At 40.1% G+C, this 26,615-nt stretch overlaps 5 protein-coding genes across 8 annotated transcripts; 4 read left to right on the top strand and 1 right to left on the bottom strand.

Annotated features, from left to right (window-relative positions):
- Positions 1-3,098: 3,098 nt before the first annotated feature.
- Positions 3,099-6,033, top strand: LOC115675478 (aquaporin PIP1-3). Its single transcript, XM_030598162.2, has 4 exons — positions 3,099-3,598; positions 3,993-4,291; positions 5,486-5,626; positions 5,746-6,033. The coding sequence occupies exons 1-4, from the start codon at positions 3,271-3,273 to the stop codon at positions 5,839-5,841; spliced, it is 864 nt and encodes a 287-aa protein (XP_030454022.1). The 5' UTR covers positions 3,099-3,270; the 3' UTR covers positions 5,842-6,033.
- Positions 6,034-7,210: 1,177 nt separating this feature from the next.
- LOC115675477 (short-chain dehydrogenase TIC 32, chloroplastic-like) lies at positions 7,211-10,842 on the top strand. Of its 3 annotated transcripts, none has more exons than XM_030598160.2 (8): positions 7,211-7,581; positions 8,380-8,611; positions 8,856-8,935; positions 9,181-9,334; positions 9,477-9,555; positions 9,886-9,970; positions 10,230-10,273; positions 10,388-10,842. In XM_030598160.2, the coding sequence occupies exons 1-8, from the start codon at positions 7,476-7,478 to the stop codon at positions 10,550-10,552; spliced, it is 945 nt and encodes a 314-aa protein (XP_030454020.1). In that variant the 5' UTR covers positions 7,211-7,475; the 3' UTR covers positions 10,553-10,842. The 3 variants fall into 3 exon arrangements, with proteins under 3 accessions (XP_030454020.1, XP_056174213.1, XP_056174214.1); XM_056318238.1 differs by having other exon boundaries at positions 7,211-7,702; XM_056318239.1 differs by lacking the exon at positions 7,211-7,581 and adding an exon at positions 7,750-8,020.
- A 3,735-nt stretch (positions 10,843-14,577) lies between these two features.
- LOC115675479 (probable ribosomal protein S11, mitochondrial) lies at positions 14,578-16,049 on the bottom strand. 2 transcript variants are annotated; one of them, XM_056318241.1, is made up of 2 exons: positions 15,861-16,049; positions 14,578-15,401 (listed from the first exon to the last, which is right to left on the bottom strand). In XM_056318241.1, exons 1-2 carry the CDS (start codon positions 15,997-15,999, stop codon positions 14,740-14,742), a joined length of 801 nt encoding a protein of 266 aa, XP_056174216.1. In that variant the 5' UTR covers positions 16,000-16,049; the 3' UTR covers positions 14,578-14,739. The 2 variants fall into 2 exon arrangements, with proteins under 2 accessions (XP_056174216.1, XP_030454023.1); XM_030598163.2 differs by having other exon boundaries at positions 14,578-15,398.
- An 852-nt stretch (positions 16,050-16,901) lies between these two features.
- On the top strand, positions 16,902-20,524 carry LOC115675476 (short-chain dehydrogenase TIC 32, chloroplastic-like). The gene is made up of 8 exons (XM_030598158.2): positions 16,902-17,373; positions 18,170-18,401; positions 18,636-18,715; positions 18,973-19,126; positions 19,254-19,332; positions 19,656-19,743; positions 20,004-20,047; positions 20,158-20,524. The coding sequence occupies exons 1-8, from the start codon at positions 17,268-17,270 to the stop codon at positions 20,320-20,322; spliced, it is 948 nt and encodes a 315-aa protein (XP_030454018.1). The 5' UTR covers positions 16,902-17,267; the 3' UTR covers positions 20,323-20,524.
- A 2,003-nt stretch (positions 20,525-22,527) lies between these two features.
- On the top strand, positions 22,528-26,025 carry LOC115675475 (short-chain dehydrogenase TIC 32, chloroplastic-like). The gene is made up of 8 exons (XM_056318242.1): positions 22,528-22,828; positions 23,541-23,772; positions 24,016-24,095; positions 24,340-24,493; positions 24,636-24,714; positions 25,045-25,150; positions 25,393-25,439; positions 25,549-26,025. The coding sequence occupies exons 1-8, from the start codon at positions 22,723-22,725 to the stop codon at positions 25,714-25,716; spliced, it is 972 nt and encodes a 323-aa protein (XP_056174217.1). The 5' UTR covers positions 22,528-22,722; the 3' UTR covers positions 25,717-26,025.
- The last annotated feature ends 590 nt before the right edge of the window (positions 26,026-26,615 follow it).

Raw genomic sequence — 26,615 nt, 5'->3', positions numbered from 1 at the left:
TCTCAAAATCACTCCCGCTTGCGCTCATCATTTTACGACCCATGACACAAACACAAGAGTAGGATCTAAGAAAAGGGGTTCCCCATGATGGCGACTCTGTAGGTTCATCTTGTTGGTCGGGTGGGGATTAAGTCAATGAATCACGCTACCTAAGTTATAGTGCTTTGGAAAATTGCAGGCCTACCCCACAAGAAAGGCGGATGCTTTCTTCCTTCTTTTCCTTTTTGCGTTCATTAGCGAATTCCCTTGTATAGTTCATCATCCTTCGTTAAACAAAAACCCTCAACCACCATATCTGGGAAGTACAAAACCAAAACTTCTTACAGCATTAGTTCTCTCCTTACATGCATGATCAACATTTTCAAATCCAACCATTTCTTACTAAATATACTCGTCAAGTCATCAGAAATCCTTACAATTTTCTTCAGGAGGGCCACAACCATTTGGCCAGAAAAGCTGCAGTGCATCATGGTGGGGGGCTAAAGGGGCTGTGCATGTGATTTGGGGGGGGCCGAGAAGCCAGGTGGGTATCCTATGCCTCTGAGCTGTAACGCATTATCATCGATTCCCTCCCTCTTGTTTTTTTTTTTTTGGTAAAGCCCTCCCTCTTGTTTATACATTGGAGAACCAGATAATAATGATGGAAAAGAATAAGGTAAAGGTAATGTTGCCCTTGAATCGGAAAATGTGGTCCCACCCATTTTTTCTTTTCCCCTTTCAAAATGACCTAAGCTAATCCAATCTTGTTCGTGACTCTTGGCCATAAAAAAAGAGAAAATGTTGTTCGCGGATCATGTTGAACCATCAAAAGTGATTGGCTATAGCATATTTGAGATCACTACCTACTTTCCCTTTTCGAATTTCTTCCTTAAACCATATAGACCTTGGTTCCATTATGCTCAATAAAGGGAGGGATCTAGAAATTTTCTTTACTGGGGACAAAAAAATTAATAAATGATTAAGAGCAAATCAAGCATACTCGTTTTTGTAACGAAAGTAGTATTCCTACGCTTAAGAAGTCCGAAAAAAAAATATAATGTAGCTTTATTTATTAAAAGAAAGCACATGTTTGTAATCTTTTTTAACGTATGAGGGTGTTGCTTATTTGCGAGGTCGAATTGAAATGAAAATGTTCAATTTTTGGCTTACCAATAAAATTTTCGACGAACTCAATGGGGGCCTAAAGTTATTTAGCATCACACAAAGACCCTTACCTATTTCAATATTTTGGAAAATTGGATGGTATTTATAAGTCCGTCTATGTTAGCAGTGGCTTCCATATGCTCGAGATCTAGTAATTTCGCGCTTAAAGTCTTAAATTTTTTTGCAATCGTGTCTAATAGAGTACACAATCCGGACATAAAATTCACACGACACTGGATACCTCACGAAGGAGGTTTAGGCTTCGTTTGTTTCACAAAAAATGGATGATTTTGAAAATATTTTCCTATAAATGATCATTTATATTAATTGAAATATTTAATCAATGAAAAATGCTTTTATTATCGACAATAATTTATATTTAAATATATTATTGGACGATGAAAATATTTTTCATGTGTTCATTTTTGTATGCGATATAAACAAGCGATTATTTTTAGGAAAATATTTTTCAGATTAGGGTTAATACCACGAAAAATTCCAGATTGGTACACCTGTGATAAATTGACCATAAACTAATTTTTAGATCACGAAAAACCCTAAACTGGTACAGCTGTGACAAATTTATTAAATCTAATTTTTTGACCACCAAAAATCTCAAACTGGTATATTTATGATAAATTTACCCTCCATTAAATTGAATTAATATCATGAAAAATCACAAACTAGTATACACAAATGGAGAGTAAAATCCCAAACCGGTACACTCGTCAATTGCCACGTGTCATCTAATTCAAAATTTTGACGGTAAGATTTAATAGAAACTAAAATAGGGTAAAATTGTCACAGATGTATCAATTTAAGGTTTTTTGTGGTTAAAAAATTAGTTTGTGGTAAATTCGTCACAAACATACCAATTTGAGGTGTTTCGTGATGTTAATTCTTCAAATTATTTATTTTTCGCGAAACAAACGGAACCGCCGAACCAAGGTCCAAGCTCGAGCTCACCTAATTGGTCCGTTCTCATGCGGTGGGAACGACGTGTCGGATCATCCGTACCCAATTATACCGTTGAAAGTGGAGCCCACCGACTCGCCTACACAGTTGGCGGCAGGGACAGGAGTGTAATTTCGGTGCAATCATGAACCGGGTTAGCCGTTGCCCGCTCTCCATGTGCTTCCTCGGGTCGGGCCCTCACTTTTTGCACTAAACGGTCACCCACCCAAGGGAGGAGCGGACTTTCTCCCATAATAATTTATGTAAAAATTTATTAATTTTTTGGGATACTCTACAAAATAAATTTATGAAGACAAACACAAGCATTGTTGAATAACGTTCAAATTTGCTTCACGACGTAAAAGAAAAATGAAAATGTGCGATTTAAAATGACGAGATCGAATCATTTGAAAATATTTTAGAATTGAGAAAATTTCTCTGACAAAGAATAACCGAGAGATCTCGATATCATTTTCGATACGAGTCCAACGAGTGTATATAGTCTATTAATTCTCATTTTACCGATGAATAATGCTCATTTTTTGTTGGCCTTTTCGGTCTGCATGAGGAGAGAACGACAATGTTCTTCCTCTTATGATTAGAAGAGGCAGTATGGATGGGCTGGACTCACCGGCCAATTCCACTGACAGAGAATTTTAACCCTTTAATAAATACTAAAAGGACAAATAAAATAAATCATTTTGAGTAACTGTAGAAGATAAGAACCGGACAACCATGGCACCAACCGCAGACCAATCCATGTCATCATCTCTCTGTCTCTCTGTCTCTCTGTCTCTGCAGAACTGTGCTCCGCCTCTAATCCTCGTTGCTTTTTCAATTCCTAAGCTTTACTTTGGAGTTCAAATTCCTATAGTGCTACACAATTATTGTTTGTTTTTTGGGGGGGTAGGGTAACACATGATTATGATCAAGTTCCTTTCTTTACCAGAAAAATAGTGCAAAGAAATGGAAAACAATAATAGCCTACCCACTTTGTTGTGCAGATAAGACATTCCATCTTTCTATAAATCTTACCCTTTTATCCTTCGCCACCCTCGCTACTTCACCACCTTTTGCTGCACTCACTCCAATCTTCACAAGCATTGTTCATTCTTGAGCATTCTGAGTGAGAGGAGAGAGAGAGAGAGAGAGAGAGAGAGAGAGAGAGAGATAATGGAGGGTAAAGAAGAAGATGTGAAGCTTGGAGCCAACAAGTACTCTGAGAGGCAACCCATTGGGACGGCTGCTCAGACAGACAAGGACTACAAGGAGCCACCACCAGCACCACTCTTTGAGCCTGGAGAGCTCCAGTCATGGTCCTTCTACAGGGCTGGGATTGCAGAGTTTGTGGCCACCTTCTTGTTCCTCTATATCACCATCTTGACTGTGATGGGTGTGTCTCAGAGCAAGACCAAGTGTGCCAGTGTGGGCATTCAGGGCATTGCTTGGGCCTTCGGTGGCATGATCTTTGCCCTCGTGTACTGCACTGCTGGTATCTCAGGTTAGAGCCTCTCTTGACATGTTTTGAGCCAATGCAAGGATTTAGCCCAAGAAAGAAAGTTCGCTTTTTTATGCTATATGTGGGCAAAATAGTTACGATCTCCTTGTTTTACGCAATTGTAGATCTAGTCATTAAAGAGAGACCTTTGGCTAAAAGCATACGTGTGTTGGGAGGTCCTTGATTGATACAGGCGTATACATTCATTAACTCATCAGCTTAGCCAATGCAATTCGATAATTAAGCCCAACAAAAAAGTTCCCTTTTTTATGCCATTTGTGGGCTACTTAGTTGTGTGTTCTTCTTCTTTTATGATAAGTATAGATCTGGCAATAAAAGAGAGACCTTTGATCTAAGAATCCGTGTACTTGGGTGTTTTTTTGATTGATTGATACAGGTGGACACATTAACCCGGCAGTGACCTTTGGCCTGTTCTTGGCAAGGAAGTTGTCCCTCACTAGGGCAGTGTTCTACATCATCATGCAGTGCCTTGGTGCTATCTGTGGAGCTGGTGTGGTCAAGGGCTTGCAAGGCGACTCCAGGTATGAGCTGCTCGGAGGTGGAGCCAACTCTGTGAGCCATGGGTACACCAAGGGTGATGGCCTTGGTGCTGAGATTATCGGCACGTTTGTGCTTGTTTACACCGTCTTCTCTGCCACCGATGCCAAGAGAAATGCCAGAGACTCCCATGTTCCTGTATGTGTTTGTCTCTCTTTTGCTTCTAATCTAAAGTTTATGAATTGCTTTGAACTCTTGAAAGACTTAGTTTTTGACATGTCAATTTTCATTGTGAGTTCTTGTTGGCTTTGTGATCCTAGACGTTGCATTAAGAATATTGAATGCTTGATGAAAGAATTATTTTGAGGAATAAGTTGCATTCACATGATTTGTGCACTGTGCTTGATTGAGTTCACCGTCTCTGTGTATCATTTAAAGCATTCTCGAGATGCCTCTGGCTACATTAATGTGTTTTTCACTCAACTGAAGTGTTGAGGAAATTAGGGTGGCCAAAAAAGTGATCATTAGCTTTAGGTTTCAATCTTAGATTAATTAATTCTGAGGTGGGTGTTCCAATTATTTTGCTAACGTGCCAGGCAGGTAGATATATGGCCTTAGATTGATTACATTTGAGGTGGTTGTTGATCACATAATTGGCCTTAGGTACATAAAAAACCTTTTGGTTTTCTCCTTCTAATATCGAGAAATGCAGCAGACCGGACCATGTTATGGAATATTCGCCATCTTAAACTTAACGATGCATGTTAAAATATCCCATTGTTTGTTTCCTAATCCTTACCTCATTATAATGGCAATTAGTGTGTTTGCACTTTTCAAGTGTGCTGTTTTTAATCTCTTTAAATTTTGGTATTCTGCTCATCATTGTCCAATCTTGACAAAGATAATCAATTCGATTATTGATGTTTTGAGACTTAATGAAAGAAATCGGAAGCAGTAGACAAAAGGTTCCAATCCTCCTCCTAATGCGAGAGGAGCTTGATGTGCAAAAGGAGCTTATTTTGCTCTGGAAAGCAGATGCATATCCCTCAACATCCCTTTCATAAACCTGCTATTTCTTTTACATTTCTCAAGGCCAAAACAAGTGAAATCATTACTAATTTCGAGCTTAACTTCACAGTTAGCTTCTCTAGAAATTTCTCCGAGATCCTCCAGTTCTAACCCAATTGTTAGCAGAAAGTTTTGCTTTGCTTCCACGTGATCTAATTGATTCGTATCTTTTGTTTTCCGTCGCTCTAAATAATCTCATGTACGTTCTGAAGTTTATTATATGGTGGTATTAAATTTCGTGCAATGTTCCGGTTGACCTCCACTCGGGCTTGCCTCCCCACACACGTGCTAATCAGATTTGCCTTTTCACCCATCCTCTTGCAGATTTTGGCTCCTCTTCCCATCGGCTTCGCAGTGTTCTTGGTTCATTTGGCAACCATCCCCATCACAGGAACCAGCATCAACCCCGCCAGGAGCCTTGGAGCTGCCATCATCTACAACAAGGGCCATGCATGGGATGATCAGGTATCCTTTTTCTCGATGCAATGTGCCACATGTCCAATCCTTTTCTTGGTGAACAAGCATCATTATCACTCTCTCGTCTTTCTTTTCCAACTTTAAACACCGTTTGTTTTTGGTTGCAGTGGATCTTTTGGGTTGGACCCTTCATTGGAGCTGCACTAGCTGCAGTGTACCACCAGCTAATCATCAGGGCCATCCCTTTCAAGGCCAGGGCCTAGAGAGTCTCCTCTTCTTCTCCTCTTAATTTTGAATCGAAACATCTCTTCATCATTCCATCCTCTTTTCCCACTTCTTGGCTTTTATCTGGTTGGTCTTTAAGGTGTGGAACCTATGGTGTAAATTATGGACCTACTTTCATATTCCTGTTTGTGACAGATTATGAATGGATTATTATTATTTTATCTTATAAACGTGCATATCAGGGCATTACAAAAAGAAAAAAACAACCTTAGATACATCGACTCGACAGCGAATGGAATGGAATGTTCTGGCCGAAAAAAGAAACAATCATTTGCAGAATGTCAATTAATTGCTTGAATAGAAAAATGGACCCAAAAAGAAACAACAAATACTTGCCCCGTAGGAAAATCTCAGGCAATAGTTTGTAATTGCCATAAGAATGTTTTCATCCTAATCTGTTAGTTACTCAAACGGTCATTTTTCACTTATTTACATATAAAATATCGATAAATATAGATAATAATTAATCATGTAAAAGAGTCTCAGCAATGGAAACGTGCAGGTATCTTTGTCAATGTTTTTCTCGACACTCTTATTTGCAAAGAAGGAGAGTACACAGGAGGCGTGAAGGTGTGCGGATTGGGGTATTGAAGTGATCAGTAAATATTGAATGATATTAAATAAGAAACATAATTTAGCACATTAATCAATGGTAAAGCATATTAGCACCGCTCTAAAGCAATATAATTGGAATATAGCTTTCTTTTTGTTACTTTTGTTTTTTTTTTCTCTATTGGTAATAAATAAATTTGTATTGCTTATTCCTATGAGACGACTAAGGGATCTCACAGTTATGATTCAATTCATAAAAATATTCAGGATCTCTTTCGAACAAAATCGATTTATCATAATGAAGCTTGGAGCATGTGTATAAAGACGGCGACCAAAGTGCAAGTTGTTAGTTGTTAGCACATTATGGCCTCAATTATAGATCTTCCATAGAATTTTTGTCGATTCAATTTCCAAACCTCAGTCTGTTCCTGTTAGGTGATAGAGTTTAGAGTTTCCCATTCTGGAGCCTACGATATCTAATCTTTAAAGGCTTTCGCCCATTTTATTATGACAAAAAATGAAGATAAATGAGTAGCTCACATCATGTTCGAACGTCAAATTTGAATCAAGAAATATAATGAAAGTTTTATTTCTTATCGAAATCTATTCCGTGAATAGTAATTTCGCTCATCGTGACCATACTAATCTAGGAGTCTTTGGACTAATCTTTATGTCGGATTCATGGTTGCATACCCATATATAGACGGGTATATTTTTGGCATTTCTCGTTAAGGGCCATCGTCCTTCCAAGCAAAAAGATACCAAATTTCTCCATCAAAACCATAACAATCGCGGGCCCGCTCCAGGACAAAACATTCTTGATCTGGTCGTTGCCACTTTTTAGTCGGACACCGTACCTCCGGCTCAGAGATCCTACGATTTCCGGCAGTACGATGACACCCTCGTTCTGTTTCTGTTCTGATACCCATCTCTGCCTCTTTTCTCCTGTGATATACCTTTGCCTCTTGTCCGTGAAGTAACTCAGCCAATAACTGTCGTGTAGTTTCTTGAATTCCGCAGTTACGAGGGGAAGAGCAAAAAGAAGGAAAAGAAAAAAGAGATGTGGATTATTGGGTGGAAAGGGCCTTCTGGGTTCTCTGCTCGCTCAACGGCTGAAGAAGTCACTCAGGGAATAGATGGAACAGGTCTCACTGCCATTGTGACAGGTCTGTCGTCCTTTCTTGAGCTTCCTTTCATAGGCGCGCCAGGAAAGGATGGGTCGGAAAGAAAGAGGACGTCCGCCACCGGTCAATTTCATGGCGCCCGTCTTATTCCATTCTTATGTGGGCGGGTTTGGATGGGGCGTCTTATTCCACCTTTCTTGAGGAAGATGGTCGATTAAAAATGCAAACTTTAATAAGTTCTAACAATCTCGATCATGCTTCCTTGGAAGGGTTTATGGCGAATTACTGGTACTGGGGGTGGAATGCTTGGGGAATGTTATTAGGTTGATACAAACCGTTTGTCTAGTATGGATTGAGATGTTGCAACCGATGGATGCAGATCATTTAGGAGAAAATTATGATTGGTTGCATTAGGGCTGATTTGAGATGGTCTTGGTTCATAGCTTGATATCTAACCTGGGTGGCGCAAATGAAATTTTCAGTAATTGTCTGATCAACGTGTTTTGGTTATGCTGTTACTTTTCCCAAATAGACCAATCATTTCATTCTCAATTACTAGATCACGTGTTGAATTGTCCAGGCGTTCCACTTATTGAAATATTTTAAATGAAGATTATGTCATTTTGCGTTTGCGGGTTTGGTAGGGTAAATACCTAGATGTGCTTGTTGATGACACCGACTTCTCTAATTGCTTTCAGGGTATGAGTTATTTCCTGTCTGAAGCGAGTATTGACCGTTAATTCATGACGACCTTCATAGCTCTGTGTCGATCTGACTTGAGATGCTAAACCCTATTCTTTCTAGTTACTTCAATTTTACAGAGGATCGCTATGCTTTCAGGTGCCTCTAGTGGCATTGGCATGGAGACTACAAGAGTTCTTGCATTACGTGGAGTCCATGTAGTTATGGCCGTGAGGAACGTGGATGCTGGTAGGAGTGTCAAAGAAGCTATACTTAAGGAACTCCCATCTGCTAAAATTGATGTGATGGAGTTGGATCTCAGCTCTATGGCATCTGTTAGGAAATTCGCGTCGGATTATCAAGCATCTGCTCTTCCCTTGAATCTCCTTATGTAAGAAATCTTAATCATTTCACCAAAATGTGTTATGGGCCTGAACATTAAAAAAATTGTCCCTTAATTTCTCATGACTTCCATCTAGCAAATGCTGAACGAGGAGTCATATGGTCAGTGCTTTTCAATTTCACACTTTACGAATTTGAGTGCGCACATGCTCCTGATGATTTGAGCTTGAGTTGAGCATTTGTTGGATTACGTGTTAGGAATGCAGAATGGTAATGTTTCTTCTCTTTGGAAGTAATAATGCAGGGGTAATGGCTTGCCCCTTCACGCTTTCCCAGGACAACACAGAACTACAGTTTGCAACAAACCATATAGGTATGTCCTATATAGGTTTCACTTGCAAATTTCCATAACCGACATCATCTTTTATTAGATTATATGAGTTATTTTTTCAAAGCATCAATTCTCGAACTCTAGATCAATTGATTAACTTACATTAGCATTGATTTTTATAGTTTTTGATACTGTTGAGGAACTTGTATAACAATCCTTGTTACACCAGTCTTTGCAAAGTTGTGTGCGTGTCATATGGCTTACCTTCTCCTGAAATGTTTTTCCAGGTCATTTTCTTCTGACAAATCTTTTGTTGGAGACGATGAAGAAAACGTCACGGGAAAGCAATACAGAAGGAAGGATAGTTAATCTGTCCTCAGAGGGGCACCGCTTTGCATACCGTGAAGGAATTCGTTTTGATAAAATCAATAACGAATCAGAGTAAGAAAAGATGGCTCTATCTGAAGGATGATTCTTTGTTTCCTTAAATTTTCAGACTACAGCAGTGATTTTTTCAGTCTGGTGCATCCATTTTATTCAAGTTGGATTTTGTTGATGTCTTACAAGAACCTGCTAATTGCAGGTACAGTAGTATGCAAGCCTATGGACAGTCGAAGCTCGCGAACATATTACATGCTAACGAGCTTGCAAGGCGCTCAAAGGTGAGGTTCATTCTTATATATTCTATTCTTTTAAAGCGCATTTGCATAACAAGAATGCTTGTTTTTGTTTTTTCTCGTCCTAAAGACTCTGTCATTAAATTTGGAAGTGACCATACATGTTACGTGACTCTGATTCTACTTGTTTTCTGCTATAGTGTTTCATGTTCTGTATACTTACCCTCCTTAGACCCTTCAATACGGAAGCCCCATGCACTGGGATGCCCTTTATACTTTCTTGAGATTTTCTTTGTTCAGTGTCAATTTCCATGGCTCATTCCCTCTCATATTCTTGAATATTAAGCTGTAAATTGAATTTTCTTAATCGAACAGGAAGAAGGGGTGCAGATAACTGCTAATTCACTTCATCCTGGAGGTATAGCGACCAATCTTTTTCGCCACAGTAGCATTCTCAATGGTAAGTCTACTTGTAGAGCGAGTAGCATTATTGATGCAATGGCTAAGAAAGGCGTCGTGGCATCATGATAAAATTTTGTGCTGCGTGCAAACTTGTTATATGAAGGACTTAAAGGAGAGGCTTGTTCTCAATTGAGCAAACAGATTATGCTTTTCGATATTTTGACTTTCAGATATAATAATAGGTCAAAGTACTCGCTTCCATCCATTTTAAAACTTCTTGTTTCTTATCAATGCTTTCTTTCCTCTGACTTATGCAGTACTTGCTTCTCTTGGAAAATTGTTCCTAAAAAATGTTCCACAGGTATGCCAATTTTTGCATACGCCTGCAGTCAGCCCCGACAAAATTTCCCTTACATACAAGCCCTTTAATCCGTGTTACTCACTGAATTTGGTTGCTCAATAAAAATGAACACAGGGAGCGGCAACTACATGCTACGTGGCTCTGCACCCACAAGTGAAAGGGGTCAGTGGCGAATACTTCATGGACAGTAATAAAGCCAAAGCAACCTCTCTCGCGCAAGATGCAGAACTGGGGAAGAAACTATGGGATTTCAGCATAAGCCTGACCAATCCTAAATAGAAGGGTTCTGCTCGAACAGATTGTCTGTTATTCTTTTAGTGAAAACCAAGTTGTTCCTGAACTAGATATGAAGAAGTTTCACTGAGACGAGCATTCAAGTTAAACATGTTGGAAAGTCCATACTCATTCTCGAATTTCTCTGAACACATAATTGGTGAAATAGGAGATGATGGAAGGAGTGTATTACTGTTTGTGGATGCTGCAGACTGCAGTAGTACCTATTGTCTGTACCATTACTTCTTGATTAGTTGTTCTTGGTATATCTGAAGACATTCAAATTTTTCCACCAATGATATGGGAATCACAGAAAACCAAGTTGCCAAAGGGAAATTGGTGTGAATATAGTGCTAAAATATCTGGTAAACAAATTGTTCTGCGAAAGCACATTTAGATTTCGCTCTTTGACAAAGTTAACATTAGCATGCCATAACTTGATGAAATGTCTTCTTTTTTTTACTCATTATGAAAATGTCTTTCTTCTTTTGAGACTAGTGTTACCACTTCTCTGGCTTATGCAGGAATTGCTATTAGTCTTGGGAAATTCCTGTCCAAAATACTGCACAGGTTCGATAGTTTTGATATAGATATAATCTGACTGTAGGATAATTTTCCTAGAACATGAAGAAGCCTTCTATTTTTTCAAGGAGATCATCTTGGTGGAACGTTTTACTAACTAATCAAAATGGGTACAAGGAGATGGCAGCGACTTGCTATGTGGCCCTGCAACCGTGAATTGAGGGAGGCAGCGGCGAATGCTTCATTCACAGCAATAAGGCCAGACCAAGCTCTTGCGCTCAAGATGCAGAACTGGCAAAGAAACTATGGGAACCCAGCATAAGCTCGACCGAACGGTAATTGTTCGAGTTCAATGAGGTTGTCTTCTTCCTGTGGTTGAAATCAGTTTTTGTCAGAAAACCAGGTCATTTCGTGGTTCATTTTCAATGAGTGAGTCGATGCTTGTCTTGTGCCGATGAGACCTTCCCTAAATACACCAGGTCGGCTCACCTTCTACTTGAACTTCCAAATTCTGAACTTATTAAGTGACCCTCTTGACCGGCGTTCAACTAGAAAGAGCTCGTGTTACACAAGCCCGAAAAATCTAGACCCGTTCCTGACTAAGCATTTAAAAATTCGTCATGGCCCTGATCAAGAAATTCATCAAAACAGTGTTGAACCATTGTCCAATGACTATACGAAAGATAAAGATAAATTTCAAGAGTTCGTCGATGACCGTGGAGGGAACCAGATACAAGGCAAAGATGGAGCGCGAAACCGATCCAACAACCGGGGAGATTCACCCTGCCAACGCAGGAGGCAAGTGTCACGGTCAAAAGGTTTTCATGCATCAACAAAGACTAGTCCAAAACCCTAATAGAGCTTCTAGAACCACCCCAGGGACGGGCGATTCAGTAATTGCATCGTATTCATAAATGCAGTGGTTGGTGCGTAGGACGATGCGATATCGGCCACTAAATAGGGTGCCCTCCTTCTCATTTTCATCATCCAAGCAATGGAAGCAATTTCCATTATCTCTCGGAGCTTCTCTCTAGATTCGTTCTCAACATCCTTTTGAGTTGAAGTGTGGATGAATCTCGTCAAGCTCGAATGGGAAGGATTAACCATACGTATCCTTAAATTATTGACCTTATAAACTTTGGAAGCTTGACATGCACTTCCATACATCTTTATCATCGAAACATCATTCATACGTGGAGAAATGACTTCACCTGTCTTGGCAGATCCTGCTAAAACGAAAAGGGTCCATCATTCCTTGCTTAATTACCATGGCCTCCAAACATAAACTTGTCGATATCTCTAGTCACAAACAACATTCAGCAATTTTTCTCCAAATGATCGGAGCAAAACGACGAAATGGAGATACAAACCTAAACATTCGAATATATAACGACCAGTTGATGGCAAATTCAGCAAAACGTGCGCGGAAAGCATGAAGAAGCACGATGAAATCCAACATGAACCAAGAATCCAATTATTCTTAAAGTCCCACTATAGTTTTGAATTGCAGCAGCTAAATGGCAAACGAAAAATCCAAATTCGAAGTGTCAAGCAATGATTTTGAGTAAGGCAAACCGAGGCATCTCATCAAGCAGTACTAGTTCGAGGTGCTTCCGTAATGATTCTCGCAGAATCAAGCTAGCACCACGGACGAACCCCAAAAATGAGAAAAAAAAAAAGAGAGAAAGAAAAGCCACTTGCCTGAGGAATGCGAGATCGTGGTGAGACCATGACGACGTTGAAAAAGAGGAGACGAAGAAGATGCGAGCTCTGGTTCGAATGGAAGATCTTGGAGATCAAGGAGCGAGCATGGCGATTCATCAGAGTTCAGCTTCTTCGCGTTCCGGCGAGGCCCTACACGCCGCCGCGAGGTCCGGCGACCATCTCGTGGAGTATCAGAAAAATTTTAAGAATCATTGATGTAGTTTTATAAATATCTTGTGGAGATCATTATGGCAGTGTTAGTTCAGCTTATTATGCCTCGTGTTGGTTTTCCAGTGCAAATGCTCATGGAAGGGAAGCCATGATAGGATTGCCCAAGCCACATCTAAATCAACAAATTTGCATGCTCTCGGTCTGATGATGTCGCAAGCCGAAGGAGCTCCGTCTAGAGGCAAAAGGAGAGTAACCAGAACCTAGGAAGAATCATCTGGTCTAACTCAACACACAAACGCCAACGTTCGAGACTCCATAATCTAAATGGTTCGCCATTTCGAAACAACATAAATGATCATCGCGAGGACAAGTCTCTTGCCCCTACATTCCTTCATCAACAACTAGTCCAATGGAGGATTTGGCAAGTTGATCCGTCTATAGTCCTTTCGAAGAAGATGGTGACAAAGCAGCGACAAAGTTCAAGATGCGGCCACTCATCGACAAACATTTATTGATAATTAAACGAGGGGAAAGGGTAAGAATAATTGAGGAGCTCTAGGCTATGAACTGCTGGAACTTCATTTTGGTATCATCAAGAATAACACCAATAAACCATAGACACTGCATTCCGCTGCTCATGCACAAGCTTTGTAAGCCCTTATAGATCAGCAACTAACCAGCCCAGATCAGCCAGAACAGAATGATGGAAACAAAAGTAATTGTCCGTTAAATCCCTTTGGATGCGAGGGCAGATCGAGACATTCAAATTGGAAGGACGAAACGATAGTAATATTTTCTCTACCTAATTTTATATGAAGGCATTGAACTCTGATACCATTCATCGAAAGCATTCACATGCATGCATTGCAATCTACGAATACATTTAAAGAATGAAAATAGAGCGCTTTCTAACTTAATTTAATTGTGCTGCCATTCCATGGCTGTCACCATTAAGGGGGAATATGCGCGGAATCAGAACTAAGATCAAATGCTCATGCCACTCCTCACATTTTTATAGTTTTCAATATCATGACATCGTGGCAATGGGACTTTGACATTGTGCCAATATCATGAGATCGTCCGCGAATAACATTTCGATATTCACCTGTGGATCAATCTTGTAGTCATCTTGCTGGCTCAACACTGTTTTCTTAATGCACCTAGCTGAGGCCGCACCAACAGAATCAAAGAGGCCTATGATACCGGTAGAAACAACATAGACGAAGACATCATGTTGAATTTGCTTAGCAACTAATATTAGATCACAGCCTCTAAAAAGTACCGAAACAATAAAAGCAAAAAGTGGAAAGCTCTTTGACTTTTTACTGATCAAGAAAAAGCAAACCTCAACTTCCACGAGATTTCTCTCAAAATGTTATGCAGAATCAAAATAAAAATCGCCCAGAAAAGTTGCTGGAGAGATTGAAATCACAAAAGCATAACTTATACATTGCAGTAAATCATATAGCTTCAGAAGATGCAAAAATGTACAAGCTGTGAGGACATAGGACTGGCCCTCTCATTCAGTAACTCTAAATAAGTTCCTTCCAGCCAAATTAGGAAAATATAGTAAGATTTGCCTCGGCGAACTAAGCCATAAAACCGTCATGATTATCATAACAATGCACAGAAAATTAATGTCATTGTAATCAACCATTACTTTGAAATCCATAACGGAACAGCTCGAGATTATTTTCCAAGATGGACATCACCTTGCCCGTCCCAAGACCAAGAAGTGTATGGCTCCACTTTGACAATTAGACAATCTAACATTCTAACAACATTATGAGAATCGCTTATACGCGACGCCTCTTAGGAAGTCGGCAACCATTATGGGGACGACGAGTTGAGTCCTCAATGTACACGATCGGGTTCTGGTTCCCCCGAGCATTTGTAAAGCCCTCTCTCCAGCTCATGATTGCTTGCCGTTTCTTCTTGAAATAGGTAAACCCTTTCACTTTCATCACAACAGACTTCAACCCCAAACTCCTGGACAGTCGCCCCACGTGTTCAGCAGTCGCCTCAGCCGCATATCTAGATAGCTTCGGGCCTCCCTTCATTTCCGGCAAACACCCAGCCGATGCGCCAATCTTCTTGTTACCTTTGGAATCGGTCACGGTAACAAACGTATTGTTGCGCATAAGCTTTATGTGGACGAAATCGACATCTTGCTCCATGTTGTAGCGAGAAAATTGAAAACCACCAAGGGCTTTCCCTTCTTCCTCTATGATCCCCCTAACATAATCCATGATCCTGGGGCCACCGCTGTTCTCAACATCCTTTTGAGTTGAAGTGTGGATGAATCTCGTCAAGCTCAAATGGGAAGGATTAACCATACGCGTCCTTAAATTATTGAACTTATAAACTTTGGAAGCTTGACATGCACTTCCATACATCTTTATCATCGAAACATCATTCATACGTGGAGAAATGACTTCACCTGTCTGGGCAGATCCTGCTAAAATGAAAAGGGTCCATCATTCCTTGCCTAATTACCATGGCCTCCAAACATAAACTTGTCGATATCTCTAGTCACAAACAACATTCAGCAATTTTTCTCCAAATGATCGGCGCAAAATGACGAAATGGAGATACAAACCTAAACATTCGAATACATAACGATCAGTGGATGGCAAATTCAGCAAAACGTGCGCGCAAAGCATGAAGAAGCACGATGAAATCCAACATGAACCAAGAATCCAATTATTCTCAAAGTCCCACTACAGTTTCGAATTGCAGCAGCTAATTGGCAAACGAAAAATCCAAATTCGAAGTGTCAAGCAACGATTTTGAACAAGGCAAACCAAGGCTCCTTATCAAGCAGCACTAGTTCGAGGTGCTTCCGTAGTGATTCTCGCAAATCAAGCACCCCGGACCAACCCAAAAATAAGAAAAAGGGGAAAGAAAAGCCACTTGCCTGAGGAATGCGAGATCGTGGTGAGACCTTGACGACGTTGAAGAAGAGGAGACGAAGAAGATGCGAGCCTCTGGTTCGAATCGAAGATCTTGGAGATCAAGGAGGGAGCATGGCGATTCATGGAAGAGAGCGAACTCATTTCTAGCTTTTCTCTGTAGGGTTTTGTTTTCGCCGCCAGAGCTGCTCTGCTTCGACTGAAACTGAAAGTGAATCGTCGAGGAAGACGAAGCGGAACCCGACCCGAACAATTCGGGTCGGATCTAAAAGAGTCCAGGCCCAACAAGCATGGGCTTTGAAGAAAACTTTCAATGGGCCTCGACGCTCACGTCATTTTCATCATCTTCCACTTCTTCTTCCACTGTAAAACCTCGGAGAGGGGGAGAGAAACGAGAAGGCGAACCCTCGAACAATCCAAGGAAGCTTACGATTCAAGGTAGGCATTGCAACGATTCAAAGAAGCCTAAGTTGCCGCACGGGTCGTTCCCAAATTATCGACCCATGACACAAGTCTTCTCGCTATTAGGCAAAAAGGAGGTATGGCATATGAGAAGATTATCTCATAAGACAATTAGAAAATCTCACAGCGATAAGTTAATTTGTAAGGATATACAAAACCTCTTCGAATAAAATCGGCTTTATTTGAGCGAAGCATTTGTATAGAGAAGGCGACCGGATTGCCGATCGTTAGCAAATTATGGCATTAACTATAGATCATTCTATACCCGCCTGAAGGTCTTAGCCCATTCAAGTTAAGTGATATAGCTAGAGTTTTTTTTTTTTTTTGGTAACCCAGGGAACCCCGCACGGCCGACAGTCGGGAGGTAAACCCTGGGGGCGACACGTGCTAGCCACCACACACGTGCACCGGTGACAAAGCTAGAGTTTTCCATTCTCGAATCTTTAATATGTAATCTCAAATAGCATTTGCCCGTTTTATTACAAAGAACAAAGAAGATGAGTGCGCGTGGGCCACGTCGTACCCGAACATCACATTACAATGCATCCCACAGATGAACACGTACAACTTCGGCATTTCCTCATCAAGGGCCGTCGTCATTCCGAGGAAAAATATCACTTTCATGGTTTCTGCATCCAACGAAACGATCGTGGGCCCCTTGAGAACGGCATATTCTTGATTGGGATGTTGCCCATTTTTCGTCAAATAATGTTGCTCCTGCCCCGGAGATGCTACGGTTTCCAGAGAGGACAGAGAGGATGACACCACACTCTTCTCTGTTTCTTGATTCCCATCTTTTCCTCCTTTTTTCCACTGATATAGATTTGCCTCTGTCTGCGAAGTAACTCTTTCTTTTTGCCTTAATCCTCGCTATTTACTGTTGTGTTGTGGGGGGTGTCTTGAATCTGCAATTTGAGAGGGGAAGAACGAGAACAAGAAAAGAGAAAAAGATGTGGATCTTCGGGTGGAAAGGACCTTCTGGATTCTCTGCTCGCTCTACGGCTGAAGAAGTCACTCAGGGAATCGATGGAACTGGTTTCACTGCCATTGTCACAGGTCTTGTTATAATCATATCTGCGCTTTTCTCCCTTCTTTAGCTTATTCCCTTTCTTGAGGAAGATGATCGTATAAAAAATGCAAACTTTAGCACTTTCAAAGAATCTCAATCGTGCTTCCTTAAAAGGGTTTATGTCGAATTACTGGTACTGGGAAACTCTTGACTTCGCCTGCCATCTTTGCAGAGAAATCAATGTTTTGCTAGAGGGGCTAAACTGTGTTTAGAATTGGCTGTCTGTGGATTGCTGCTTGTGGAATGCGGTGGGGAATGTTATTAGGATAATACCATCCGTTGTCTAGCATGGGTTGAGATGTTGTAAACTGGTGGATGCAGATGATATAGGAGAAAAAGTATGATCGGTTGCATTAGGGTTGATTTGAGATGGTCTTGCTTCATAGCTTGATATCTAAGCTGGCGACGAAAATGAAATTTCCGGTAATTGTCTGATAAACGTGTTTTGGTTATGCTGTTACTTTTCCCAAATAGACCAATCATTTCATTCTCAATTACTAGATCACGTGTTGAATTGTCCAGGCGTTCCACTTATTGAAATATTTTAATTGAAGATTATGTCATTTTGTGTTTGCGGGTCTGGTAGGGTAAATTCCTTGATGTACATGTTGATGACACCGACTTCTCAAATGGCTTTCAGGGTATAAGCTTTTTTCCTGTCTGAAGCGAGTATTGACCGTCAATTCATGACAACCTTCATACCCCTGTGTCGATCTGACTTGAGATGCTAATCTCTATTCCTTCTAGTTACTTCAATTTTACAGAGGATCGCTATGCTTTCAGGTGCCTCTAGTGGTATTGGCGTGGACACTACAAGAGTTCTTGCTTTACGTAGAGTCCATGTCGTTATGGCCGTGAGGAACATGGATGCTGGTAGGAGTGTCAAAGAAGCTATACTTAAGGAACTCCCATCTGCTAAGATTGATGTGATGGAGTTGGATCTCAGCTCTATGGAATCTGTTAGGAAATTCACGTTGGATTATCAAGCATCCGCTCTTCCCTTGAATCTCCTTATGTAAGAAATCTTAATCATCTCACCAAAATGTGTTATGGCCCTAAACATTCAAAAAATTGTCACTTAATTTCTCTTGACTACCATCAAGCAAATGCTGAATGAGGAGTCGCTTTTCAATTTCACACTTATACAAATTTGAGCGTGCACATGCTCCTGATGATCTGAGCTTGAGTTGAGCACTTGTTGGATTACATGTTAGGAATGCAGTATGATAATTTTCCTTCTATTTGGAAGTAATAATGCAGGGGTAATGGCATGTCCCTTCACGCTTTCCCAAGACAACATAGAACTACAGTTTGCAACAAACCATATAGGTATGTCCTATATAGGTTTCACTCACAAATTTCCATGACCGACATCATCTTTTATTAGATTATACGAGTTATTTTTTCAAAGAATCAATTCGCGAACTCTGGATCGAACTATAAATCAATTGATTAACTTACATTATTATTGATTTTTATAGTTTTTGATACTGTTGAGGAACTTGTATAACAATCGTTGTTACTTCAGTCTTTGCAAAGTTGTGTGTGAGTCATATTGCTTACCTTCTCCTGAAATGTTTTTCCAGGTCATTTTCTTCTGACAAATCTTTTGTTGGAGACAATGAAGAAAACGTCACAGGAAAGCAATGCAGAAGGAAGGATAGTTATTGTGTCCTCAGAGGGTCACCGCTTTGCATACCGAGAAGGAATTCGTTTTGACAAAATAAATAGTGAATCAGAGTAAGAACAGACAGTTCTGTCTGAAGGATGATTCTTTGTTTCCTTCTGTTTTCAGGCTATAGCAGTCATTTTTCAGTCTGGCGCAGTTCGATTTTGTTGATGTCTTACAAGTACATGCTAACTGAAGGTACAATACTATACAAGCCTATGGACAGTCGAAGCTCGCAAACATATTACATGCTAACGAGCTTGCAAGGCGCTTAAAGGTAAGGTTCAAATTTATATGTTCTATTCTTCTAACTCGCATTTGCATAACAAGAATGCTTGTCTTTGTTTTTTCTCGTCCTGGAGACTATCGTTAAATTTTAGCGAGCATACATGTTACATGACTCTGATTCTGGTTGTTAAATGCTATAGCGTTTTCTGTTCCTTATATCTACCCCTCTTTAGACCCTTCAATATGGGAGCCCCATGCACTGGGAGCCCCTTTTATTTCTTGAGATTTCTCTTTCTCAGTGTCAATTTCCATGGCCCATTCCCTCTTGTATTCATGAATTAGCTCTAAATTGAATTTTTCTTAATCGAACAGGAAGAAGGGGTGCAGATAACTGCTAATTCACTTCATCCTGGATCTATAGCAGCGACCAATCTTGTTCGCCACCATAGCATTCTCAATGGTAAGTCTGCATGTAGGGCGTGTAGCATTATTGATTGATGCAATGGCTAAGAAATGGGTCATGGCATCATGATAAAATTTTGTGCCACGTGCAAACTTGTCAAAGGAAGGGCTTAAACAAAAGGCTTGTTCTCAATTGAGCAGACAAAGTTTGCTTTTCGAGATATTAGACTTTCAGAACTTGGTCAAATTACTTGCAGTTCCATCCATTTTAAATCTTCTTAATTCTAATCGATGCTTTCTTTCCTCTGGCTTATGCAGTACTTGCTACTCTTGGAAAATACTTCCTAAAAAATGTTGCACAGGTATGCCAATTTCTGCTTACATCTGCAGTCAGCCTGACAAAATTTCCTTGACTGAGTCCTTTAAACCGTGTTACTCACTGAATTTGGTTGCTTAATAAAAATGAATGCAGGGAGCGGCAACTACATGCTATGTGGCTCTGCACCCACAAGTGAAAGGGATTAGTGGCGAATACTTCATGGATAGTAATAAAGCCAAAGCAAGTTCTCTCGCGCAAGATGCAGAACTGGGAAAGAAACTTTGGGATTTCAGCATAAGCCTGACTGATCCTAAATAGTACGGTTCTGCTTGAAAAGATTGTCTGTTATTCTTTTAGTCCACAGAAACAAGTCGTTTCTGAACTAGATATTAAGAAGCTATATATTGTTAACTACACTGAGATGAGCATTTGAGTCAAACATGCTGTAAAGTCTACACTCATTGTCTGAATTTACCTGAACAGATCGTTGGTGAAATAGGAGATGATGGAATGAGCGTAATACTGTTCATGGATGCTGCAGACGGTAGTAGTCTATACTGTTACTTCTTGAATAGTGTCCTTAGTTCTTGACATTTGTAATGACAGTCTTCCCACCGATAGCATGAGGGAATCACAGAAAACCAAGTTGCTTAAAGGGAAAATTGGTGTGGAAATTGTACTAAAATATCTGGAAAACATATTCGTCTGTGAAAGCACATTTAGATTTCGCTCTTCGACATAGTTAACATCAACAATCCATAAATTGATGAAATTTCTTCTGTGTTCCAATCATTTTGAAGCTGTCTTTCTTCTTTTGAGACTAGTACTACCACTTCTCCGGCTTATGCAAGAATTGCTATTAGCCTTGGGGAAATTCCTGTTTAGAATTCTGCACAGGTTACCAACTAATCGCCTTGGGGAATTGATATAGAGATAATCTAACTTTAGGGAAAAAAAATTCATAGAACATGAAGCCCTCTGTTTTTGAGGGGAAATTGTCTTGATGGAACGTGTTACCAACTAATCAGAATGGGTTCGGGGAGCTGCAATGACTTCCTCTGTGGCCCTGCACCTGCAAATTAAGGAAGTCGGCGATGTGTTCTTTGTGGACAGCAATAAAGCCAGACCAAGCTCTTTTGCTCCATATGCATAACTGGCAAAGAAACTACGGGATCTCAGCCTACGCCCGACCGAAGCGTAATTGTTCCGAGTTCAATAAGGCTGTCTTTTTCTAGTTGTTGAAATTAGCTTTTGTCAGAAAACCAGGTTATTTCGTGGTGTCACTTTCAATGACTTCCATGAGCTAGTTGATGCTTGTTTTTGTGCCAGATTTTCTATTCCTTGAGAGCCCAAGTCCTTTGCTAGATAAATTCTAGTCCACCTCCACTTTTGTTCTGCGTCAAGTGGTATCAAAGCCTCGCTAGCGATTTGACGAAAGGCAAGAACTGGTGGTGGCAGAACTAACGGTGATCGTGGGGCGCAGGCCCTTTGGGCAGCGTTGCAGAAACAAGAGGGAAGTATTAACCTGTGAAAACAATCCACAAAATCCTGACCAACTTGGCTTCGGGCATCGACACTCAACAGGGTTCGCGAAAAAGATAGAAACAACCAAGCTGGAGACTATGCTCGTGGCCAACGTATCGATCAACCGGGTGCTGCAAATCAGCAGAGACAACGTTCCCACGGTGATGATAGTGAAGGTCGAGATTGAATTTGAAGAGTTCTTCAGGGATGCAAGAAGAAGCTATGGCACAGGAGAAGAATATCCCAAAATTTTTAAGGCGACTTCAATGTAGGAGAAGTGTTCTTAGACTGGACCTATGAAGTGGAGAATTTTTCCGGGACAACGGATGTGCCAGAAGGAAAGCATGCATAGAAACTTAAAAGGAGATGCTGCTGCACGGCGGGAAACACTTGAAAAGGCCTAATTCACTAAAAAAAATTTGGTAACATTTTCATCTATCGAGCCACTTCTACACAAAGCATGTAAGAAGTTACAAGAGCATTAGAAAGTATACTAAAAATAAGGTCATTAGCAAAATTAGCTGAAAAGATTACATTGTAATTACGTATAATGGTTTAGAATTACATTAGCAAAATTAAAAGGTTTAAAACGGAATTACCATCCGTATAGTAGGTTTAGTAGTGAATTGGTAATTATCCCCATATCACATTCGAACGTCAAAATAGAATAGAGAATTGCAATAAAAGTTTTATTTTATATTGAATTATATTTTGTTAATAGTAATTTCACTCATCGTGACCTTTCTAACTTAGTGCGAATTGAGTCGGACCAATCTTTATGTCAAATTCACGGTTGCATCTCATATGCAAACAGGTACCTTTTTGGCATTTCTCATTAAGGGTCATCGTCGTTCCAAGGAGAAAAAATATCAAATGTCTCCGTCTAACTAAAACAACTGTTTTGCTCAAAAAATAAATAAAATAAAATAAAACAATCGTGGGCCCACTCCAGAACAAAACCATTCTTGATTTGGTCGTTGCCGCTTTTAAGTCAAACAATGTTACTCATGCCCAGGGACTCCACAATTTCCAGAGGATGATGATGACACTCTTCTCCTGTTTCTGATTCCCAAACGTTGCCTCCGTCTGTGAAGTAACTCTATTTTGCCTTAATTTTTGCTAATAACCGTGTGTAATTGTCTTGAATCTGCAATTACGAGGGGACGAGCCAAAAAAACAAGAAAAAACAAAGAGATGTGGATTTTTGGGTGGAAAGGGCCTTCTGGATACTCCGCTCGCTCTACAGCTGAAGAAGTAACTCAGGGAATCGATGGAACTGGTTTCACTGCCATTGTCACAGGTCTTGTTATAATAATATCTGTGCTTTTCCCCCTACTTTAGCTTGTTCCCTTTCTTGAGGAAGATGATCGTATGAAAAAGCAAACTTTAACACTTTCAAAGAATCTGAGTTATGCTTCCTTAAGAGGGTTTATGTCGAATTACTGGTATTGGGAAACTCTTGACTTCGCCTGTCATCTTTGCAGAGAAATCAGTTTTTTTGTTACAGGGACTAAACTAAGTTTAGAATTGGCTGTCTGTGGATTGCTGCTTGTGGAATGCGATGGGGAATGTTACTAGAATAATACGACCTGCTGTCTAGCATGGGACGAGATGTTGTAAACTGGTGGATGCAGATGATATAGGAGAAAATTATGATTGGTTGCATTAGGGTTGATTTGAGATGGTCTTGCTTCATAGCTTGATATCTAAGCTGGCGACGAAAATGAAATTTTCGGTAATTGTCTGATCGACGTGTTTCAGTTATGCTGTAATTTTTTCCAAATAGACCAATCATTTCATTCTCAATTCTTAGATCACTTGTTGAAACGTCGAAGCATTCATAATGACCTTTTTTCAAATGGCTTTCAGGGTATAAGCTTTTTTCCTGTCTGAAGCGAGTATTGACTGTCAATTCATAATGACCTTCGTACCCCTGTGTCGATCTGACTTGAGAGGCTAATCTCTGTTCCTTCTAGTTACTTCAATTTTACAGAGGATCGCTGTGCTTTCAGGTGCCTCTAGTGGTATTGGCATGGACACTGCAAGAGTTCTTGCTTTACGTGGAGTCCATGTCGTTATGGCCGTGAGGAACGTGGATGCCGGTAGGAGTGTCAAAGAAGCTATACTAAAGGAACTCCCATCTGCTAGGATTGATGTGATGGAGTTGGATCTCAGCTCTATGGCATCTGTTAGGAAATTTGCGTCAGATTATCAAGCATCCGCTCTTCCCTTGAATCTCCTTATGTAAGAAATCTTAATTATTTCACCAGAATTTGTTATGGCCCTGAACATACAAAAGACTGTCACTTAATTTTTCTCGACTGCCATCTAGAAAACGCTGAATGAGGAGTCAAATGCTGAGAGCTTTTCAATTTCACATTTTTACGAATAAGCATGCACATGCTCGTGATGATTTGAGCTTGGGTTGATTACTTGTTGGATTACGTGTTAGGAATGCAGTATGATAATGTTTCTTCTCTCTGGAAGTAATAATGCAGGGGTAATGGCATGTGCCTTCACGATTTCCCCAGACAACATAGAACTACACTTTGCAACAAACCATATAGGTATGTCCGATATAGGTTTCACTCAGGAATTTCTATCACCGAAGTCCTCTTGTGTTATACTATATGAGTAATTTTTTCAAAGCATCATGTCTCGAACTCGGGATCGATTGACCATTGATTACATCACCATTGATTTTTTCAGTTTTTGATAATGTTGAGGAACTTATACAACAGTCCTTATTTCAGTCTTTGCAAAGTTGTGTGTGAGTCATACAGCTTACCTTCTCCCGAAATATGTTTGCAGGTCATTTTCTTCTGACAAATCTTTTGTTAGAGACTATGAAGAAAACGTCACAGGAAAGCAATACAGAAGGAAGGATAGTTATTGTGTCCTCAGAGGTTCACCGCTTTGCATACCGAGAAGGAATTCGTTTTGACAAAATAAATAGCAAATCAGAGTAAGAACAGACAGACAGTTCTGTCTTGAGGATGATTCATCGTTTGCTATTTTCATGCTATAGCTGTCATTTTTCAGTCTGGTGCATCCATTTTGTTCGAATCAGATTTTGTTGATGTCTTACAAGTACCTGCTAATTGCAGGTACAATACTATACAAGCCTATGGACAGTCGAAGCTGGCTAATATATTACATGCGAACGAGCTTGCAAGGCACTTAAAGGTAAGGTTCAAATTTATATGTTCCATTCTTCTAAACCGCATTTGCATAACAAGAATGCTTGTCTTTGTTTTTCTTATCCTGGAGACTCTATCAATAAATTTTCAAGTGACCATACATGTTACATGACTCTGATTCTGTTTGTTTTCTGCTATAGCTTTTGGTGGTCCGTATATCAAACCTCCTTAGACCCTTCAATACAGGAGCCCCACTTACGGGGACACCCTGTATATTTTCTTGAGATTTCTCTTGCTCAGTGTCAATTTCGATGGCCCATTCCCTCTTGTATTCGTGAATATTAAGCTGTAATTTAAATTTGTCTTAATCAAACAGGAAGAAGGGGTGCAGATAACTGCTAATTCACTTCATCCTGGAGCTATAGCAACCAATCTTCTTCGCCACCATGGCATTCTCAATGGTAAGTCTGCATTTAGATCAAGTAGCATTGTTGATGCCATGGCTAAGAAGGGGGTCTTGGCATCATGATAACATTTTGTGCCATGTGCAAACTTTGTAATATGCAATGACTTAAACGAGAGGCTTCTTCTCAATTGAGCAGACGGATTTTGCTTTTTGAGATGTTAATTTTCAGGTATTATAACTTGATCAAATTTCTTGCCATTCCATCCATTTTAAACCTTCTTATTCTTATCGATGCTTTCTTTCCTCTGGCTTATGCAGCACTGGCAAGCTCTCTTGGAAAATTGTTCCTAAAAAATGTTCAACAGGTATGTCCATTTCTGCATGTCTGCTGTCAGCGCAAAAAAATTTCCTTGCATATGAGCACTTTAATTCGGGTTACTCACTGAATTTGGTTGCTAAAAAATTTGGATGCAGGGAGCAGCAACCACATGCTATGTGGCTCTGCACCCACAAGTGAAGGGGGTTAGCGGAGAATACTTTATGGACAGTAATAAAGCCAAAGCAAGCTCTCTTGCGCAAGATGCAGAACTGGCAAAGAAACTACGGGATTTCAGCATAAGCCTCATCAACTCCAAATTGTAAGGTTCCGCTTGGACACATTGCATAATAATCTTTATGAGTCAAGAGAACCAGGTTGTTTCTTGCTTCTGATGAACAAGATATGAAGAGCCATATACTGTTAGCTTCATGGAGATGAGCATAGTTCAATATGTTGGAAGGTCAATCGTCGTGCTCAAATTTCTCTGAACATAGCTCGTTGAGATAGGAGAGTGGAATGATTGCATTACTGTTTGTGGATGCTGCATGCTGCAGTAGTACCCATTGCCTATACTTCTTGACAATTATCCGTACATATTAATACTTCTGTAGACGCCAAATTTTTTCAACTGATAGCATGGAATTATGGAATACGGAGTTGCTAACAGGGAAATACAGCGTAGAAACAGTAGCAATAAAATATCTGAAAAGAAATTGTTCTGCGAAAGAACATATAGACAATCTGGTTCTTGCTAGGGAAAGTGAATGTGAAGACTAGATTTTGGGAGCAGGTTCTATCTCATCCTTTCTTCATCTCCTCTGTAAAAAACATGGTCTTGAATCATTATGCCGAGGGCATTTCTAATGAAGTGAAAAGAGTGGTTTCCATCAGTAGTTCAAAATCATTAGAAGCCGAATTTTCTTATGACAACTTTCTTTAGGCAATGCCTGCTGGTCTTTATCATTCTGGAAGATTTTGTTCTTCCGTTGTATGGTTGTAATGCAAATTTCATTGTTTAGAACAAGAAAATCTACAAGTATAGCTGCAGCATGTTAACTGAAATCTCTGTTATAATGACACGAAAAACCTTCCAAGCTACGGTAGTAAGTGGGGGGCAAATTCTTATATGATGCACACCACTATTATCCACCACTATTATCATGGTGAAGCGAACCAATCAGTTGATAACAAGTATTGTTCCACTACATGGGAAGCTACATGA

The sequence above is a fragment of the Syzygium oleosum genome, unplaced genomic scaffold (assembly GCF_021117445.2).
Source record: "Syzygium oleosum isolate NSW1041296 unplaced genomic scaffold, Sole_v2.1 Sole_v2.15, whole genome shotgun sequence".
In the NCBI taxonomy this organism is placed as follows: Eukaryota; Viridiplantae; Streptophyta; class Magnoliopsida; order Myrtales; family Myrtaceae; genus Syzygium; species Syzygium oleosum.
Note: the sequence above shows the minus strand (reverse complement) of the source record. Positions and strands in the feature narration are given on the sequence as shown.

Coding starts and splice junctions, on each gene's coding strand:
- LOC115675476 (XM_030598158.2), top strand. CDS start 17,268: ATGTGGATCTTCGGGTGGAAAGGACCTTCTGGATTCTCTGCTCGCTCT. Junction 18,402..18,635: donor CTTCCCTTGAATCTCCTTAT/GTAAGAAATCTT, acceptor TCTATTTGGAAG/TAATAATGCAGGGGTAATGG. Junction 20,048..20,157: donor TCCTAAAAAATGTTGCACAG/GTATGCCAATTT, acceptor AAATGAATGCAG/GGAGCGGCAACTACATGCTA.
- LOC115675477 (XM_030598160.2), top strand. CDS start 7,476: ATGTGGATTATTGGGTGGAAAGGGCCTTCTGGGTTCTCTGCTCGCTCA. Junction 8,612..8,855: donor CTTCCCTTGAATCTCCTTAT/GTAAGAAATCTT, acceptor TCTCTTTGGAAG/TAATAATGCAGGGGTAATGG. Junction 9,971..10,229: donor CCACAGTAGCATTCTCAATG/GTAAGTCTACTT, acceptor TGACTTATGCAG/TACTTGCTTCTCTTGGAAAA.
- LOC115675475 (XM_056318242.1), top strand. CDS start 22,723: ATGTGGATTTTTGGGTGGAAAGGGCCTTCTGGATACTCCGCTCGCTCT. Junction 23,773..24,015: donor CTTCCCTTGAATCTCCTTAT/GTAAGAAATCTT, acceptor TCTCTCTGGAAG/TAATAATGCAGGGGTAATGG. Junction 24,494..24,635: donor AAAATAAATAGCAAATCAGA/GTAAGAACAGAC, acceptor TGCTAATTGCAG/GTACAATACTATACAAGCCT.
- LOC115675478 (XM_030598162.2), top strand. CDS start 3,271: ATGGAGGGTAAAGAAGAAGATGTGAAGCTTGGAGCCAACAAGTACTCT. Junction 3,599..3,992: donor CTGCACTGCTGGTATCTCAG/GTTAGAGCCTCT, acceptor TGATTGATACAG/GTGGACACATTAACCCGGCA. Junction 5,627..5,745: donor GCCATGCATGGGATGATCAG/GTATCCTTTTTC, acceptor TTTTGGTTGCAG/TGGATCTTTTGGGTTGGACC.
- LOC115675479 (XM_056318241.1), bottom strand. CDS start 15,999: ATGAGTTCGCTCTCTTCCATGAATCGCCATGCTCCCTCCTTGATCTCC. Junction 15,402..15,860: donor CACGATCTCGCATTCCTCAG/GCAAGTGGCTTT, acceptor TTTTCATTTTAG/CAGGATCTGCCCAGACAGGT.